Here is a 4,070-nt window from a genome sequence, read left to right as displayed (position 1 = left end):
GTCACTAGGCTAGGGCGTGGCCAACAGCGATGGCTGCCAGTCAACCGGCTCTGTGTCTCTGACCGCGTCCCCATGTCCCACGCCCCAACGCAGTAAACAATTATTCCTGCGCGCAGCCCTGCAAGCAAGCCACCCTCACTTTCCGACCCGATGGCAGACAGTCCAGCTTCTCCCTGTAGGAGTTTGGGTCCCCTGCGTCTCCCCAGAAACTGGAGTTCGGAGTAATCGGGAGCTTGTCTCCCTTCAGGCTGAAAGAAGCAGCGCTCCCAGTCGCCCGCCGCCAACCCGATTTGCGCGCCTCTGTACCTCAGCTTTTCAGAGCTTGTGCACGTCTCAATGTTCTTTTCTCTTTCCTTAGTTGTAGAACTTCCACTCAGCCAGCTTTCCCGTGGTTCTGGGTGATAGACGTTTTGTCTTTTAGTTGTAGTTTTGAAATTGTTGTGCAAGGCAGCAGTTTAGGTGTTTACCTACGCCGCCATCTTGGATCCTCTCTAAAATACTTCTTTATAATGCTCTACATTCATGAAATGCCCAAATAAGTGAATTGAACAGGTGGAAAAACACATCTCCAAATATTCTTTTCAATGCTGACTCTGATATTAGAAAAAAAACAAACACCTCAATATTAATTTGCTCTTTCATAAAGTTTTTAATAAGCTATCATTTTCTTACATGTATACTAGTAACCTTAAAAAGACAAGTATTTACTACCAAACATTAAATACTGTACAATTTATAAAAATATAATTTTAAGAATTTGAGTCATAAAGAGAAGGTATCTATTTCAAATTGATTAAATAAGAAATATTCTATTTTTTATGAAACTTAACTAGAAAACAAGAAATGTCTAATTTGTCTAAGGAAACACTAAAATCTTTTTCTGAAGCCTGAGACCTTACTATTTGTGTTCAAGTCTTCATCTACCTAGTTTTAAATAAACCTTAAAAAAGATTTTCTTGTACATGTAAGACTGCTAAACAGAGTACTTGACTTGGGGGAAAGGACTATGCTAGAATGTGAAGTTGTGAACAGGGATATGGCTTATTTTTATATCCCCAGGTCCTAGTATAAAACCTAGCTCAAAGTAAAAATGCTCAAGCAATGGTTGTTGCCTTGAACTGAACTAGAGAAACACTCATTTGTACCTGTGGTCCAATTTGCACTCTAATTGAGCTGTAGTCCTTTTCTTGGTCCCTGACCTTAAGTTGAGTAACATTAGGCAATATGCATATACTTCCTACATCAGCCTTTTGACAGGATTCTCAGAACTGAATCTATCAATGGACTGTGAATCTTCTCTTATGGGGTCTGATTCTTATTTCTTGGATAACAGTTAATATCAGTGTACGAAAGTAATGCATTTTCAGTGCAGGATAAATATGTTCAAATGAGTAAAAATGGAATAAAGGCCTTGCTTTTCCAGGTTTTAAATAACAGATACATAGCATCTTATATTATGACAATTAGCATTTTTAGACACTGAACATAATACACTGTAATACAATGCAAGGTGGTAGGCTTCCATTTTAGGAACAAAAATAAATTTCACATAAAAAAAGATTTATTTTAAATTCACATAAAATACATTTAGAATAAATCTAAATTTTTAGCATTAAAGTATTTAGAAATAACACAGAGAAGCTTTTAAGATGTGTAGTCTGCATCCTGCTCCAAAAGCTCTTTTCCAATTATTGATCGTCACCTCGTTGTCTTAAATTTCTAGATTTTCCATTTTCCATTTTTCTCTTTTTGAATACTGGGGCCACTCCATCTGCCACAACTCCAAGAGAAGTGACTGTTTTTTCTTTAAAAACTACTTTGGGTTCCCCACCAACAGCAGCTTCTGTTGATAAATATTCATTTTCAGTGCTTGGAAGTTCCAAATCTACCTCCTCACTGGAATAGAAAATAAAAATAAAACCATTACTTGACAAAGAGTAAGACAAACTTTCACATAACTGGTGGGTCCACCACAGCCCCAAGATCATCTTTCTAATAGTGGGAAGTTAGCCATTTTGGAGTAGGAAACTATTTTAAAATAAATTATTTAAGATACTAAACAATTATTTAGGTGGATACACCAGGAAAACTCCCATCTATTATTTTATTCCTGTGGCACAAAACATGTGTTGTTTAAGGAAATGAGTATGCTTATGTATGATTAACAGTACAGTTATATAGGTGAATAAGTGAGGCGTATTTATGGAAAATGATTTTGCCACGGACTGACAAGACCTATGGGGGCTCACACAGCACAAGATGAAAACTATGGAATTGTGTATGTCCTAGTGTAGTAAAGACTCCATGCAGCTGTTTGCCTAGCACCCTTTTACTAAGGAACTAGCCCTTCAACCATCCACATAGTTAGTATAAATATTCAGTTGACTAGTCCACAGAATAATACCTGTTTATCATGAGCATAATAAACCCATCATTCCATTCCCTGAGCTTTTTGAACATGGACCAGAATGATCATTATGTTTAACTTTTTAGTGGCTAGATGTATAAAAACTGTTGGGAACTACATATCCTCCCTATTTAGAGAAAGGAGTTCTACAGAGATTAGGGATGGGAGATGGAGAATTCTGCCAATGTTTCAGGCCTGGTCAGTAATTCCTGAGGCCCAGCTCAATTCCTGCCCCTCCCACAGCTTACAAATAATGTGTGAAAACTTCCCAAAAGTGGAGAGAGATTTGTACATCAAGTTGAAGCTAATACAGGTCACCTCAAAATTGTAATCCAAAAAGATCTTCAAAACACATTTTAATGAAACTGTTTAAAATCAAAGACAAAGAGAATTTTAAAAGCAGCAAGTGAAGAAAATTTTACTCATACAAGAGAATTTCATAAGGCTATCAGAGAATATCTCAGCAAACAATGCAAGCCAGAAGAAAATGTGATGATATATTCCAAGTATTGAAAGGAATACAATGTTAATCAATACTACCTAGCCATTAAGGTGTCTTTCAGAAATGAAGGCAATAAAAACTTACCCTAACAAAAAACATCTGAGGTTATTCTGCTTTACAAGAAATGCTGAAAGGAGTTTTTAAGCTGAAATGAAAGGCTGCTAATTACTCACATAAAAATATACCCCAAAAATGGTATATAGTCAGAATATACAAAGCATATAGTCAGAATAAACAAAGACTCTATTAGGATTGTGTGTTAATTACTTAACTCTAGTATAAAGGTTAAAAGACAAATACATTAATAACAGGACTAGCTAAAACAATTTGTTAATAGTACACAATATATAAAGATTTAAATTTTGACATCAAAAACATAAAACAGCCGAAACCGGTTTGGCTCAGTGGAAAGAGCGTCGGCCTGCGGACTGAAGGGTCCCGGGTTCGATTCCGGTCAAGGGCATGTACCTTGGTTGCGGGCACATCTCCAGTGGGAGGTGTGCAGGAGGCAGCTGATCGATGTTTCTCTCTCATCGATGTTTCTAGCTCTCTATCCCTCTCCCTTTCCTCTCTGTAAAATATCAATAAAATATATTTAAAAAAAAAAAGTTTAAAAAAAAACAACAAAAAAAAAAAACATAAAACAGTAGTAAAAATATATTTTTTATTTGTGATTGAAGTTGTTATCAGACAGTGTAAAATAGACTGTTTTTATATATATATGAGAAGTTTTATATAAGCATCATGGTAATCACAAAACAAAACCTATAATAGATTCACAAGGTATAAAAGAAGGGAATCAAAGCATACCACTGTGCATAATCACATCAATTCAGCAAGAGAGGAAAAAGGAAAAAGGGAACTACAACGTAGCCAAAAAAACAATTGATAAGATGGCACTGGTAAATCCAGATATTATTCTAAAATTTAAATGGATTGAAGTCTCTAATCAAAAGGCACTGAGTAACTGAATGGATAAAAAAACACAAGAACGCGCCTGGCTGGTGTCGCTTAGTGGTTGATGCGTTGACCCAGAAACCAGATGTCACAGTTCGATTCCCAGTCAGGGCACAAGCCCAGGCTGCGGACTTGATCCCCAGTAGAGGGATCTGCAGGAGGCCGCTGATTGATGATGTTCTTTCTCTCATAGATGTTTCCATC

At 36.6% G+C, this 4,070-nt stretch overlaps 1 protein-coding gene across 1 annotated transcript in view; it reads right to left on the bottom strand.

Moving 5' to 3' along the window:
• Window positions 1–627: 627 nt before the first annotated feature.
• The window catches only part of WBP4 (WW domain binding protein 4), a 40,065-nt gene continuing 36,622 nt past the window's right edge, over window positions 628–4,070 (bottom strand). The window contains exon 10 of the mRNA XM_080658938.1: window positions 628–1,896. Within this exon, the coding sequence (XP_080515064.1) occupies window positions 1,689–1,896 (208 nt within the window). The 3' untranslated portion in view covers window positions 628–1,688. The remainder of the gene's footprint in view (window positions 1,897–4,070) is intronic.

This window comes from Plecotus auritus, assembly GCF_963455305.1.
Source record: "Plecotus auritus genome assembly, chromosome: 3".
Lineage (NCBI taxonomy): Eukaryota > Metazoa > Chordata > Mammalia > Chiroptera > Vespertilionidae > Plecotus > Plecotus auritus.
The sequence above is the reverse complement of the archived record's forward strand: the minus strand, read 5'-3'. Positions and strand labels throughout refer to the sequence as shown.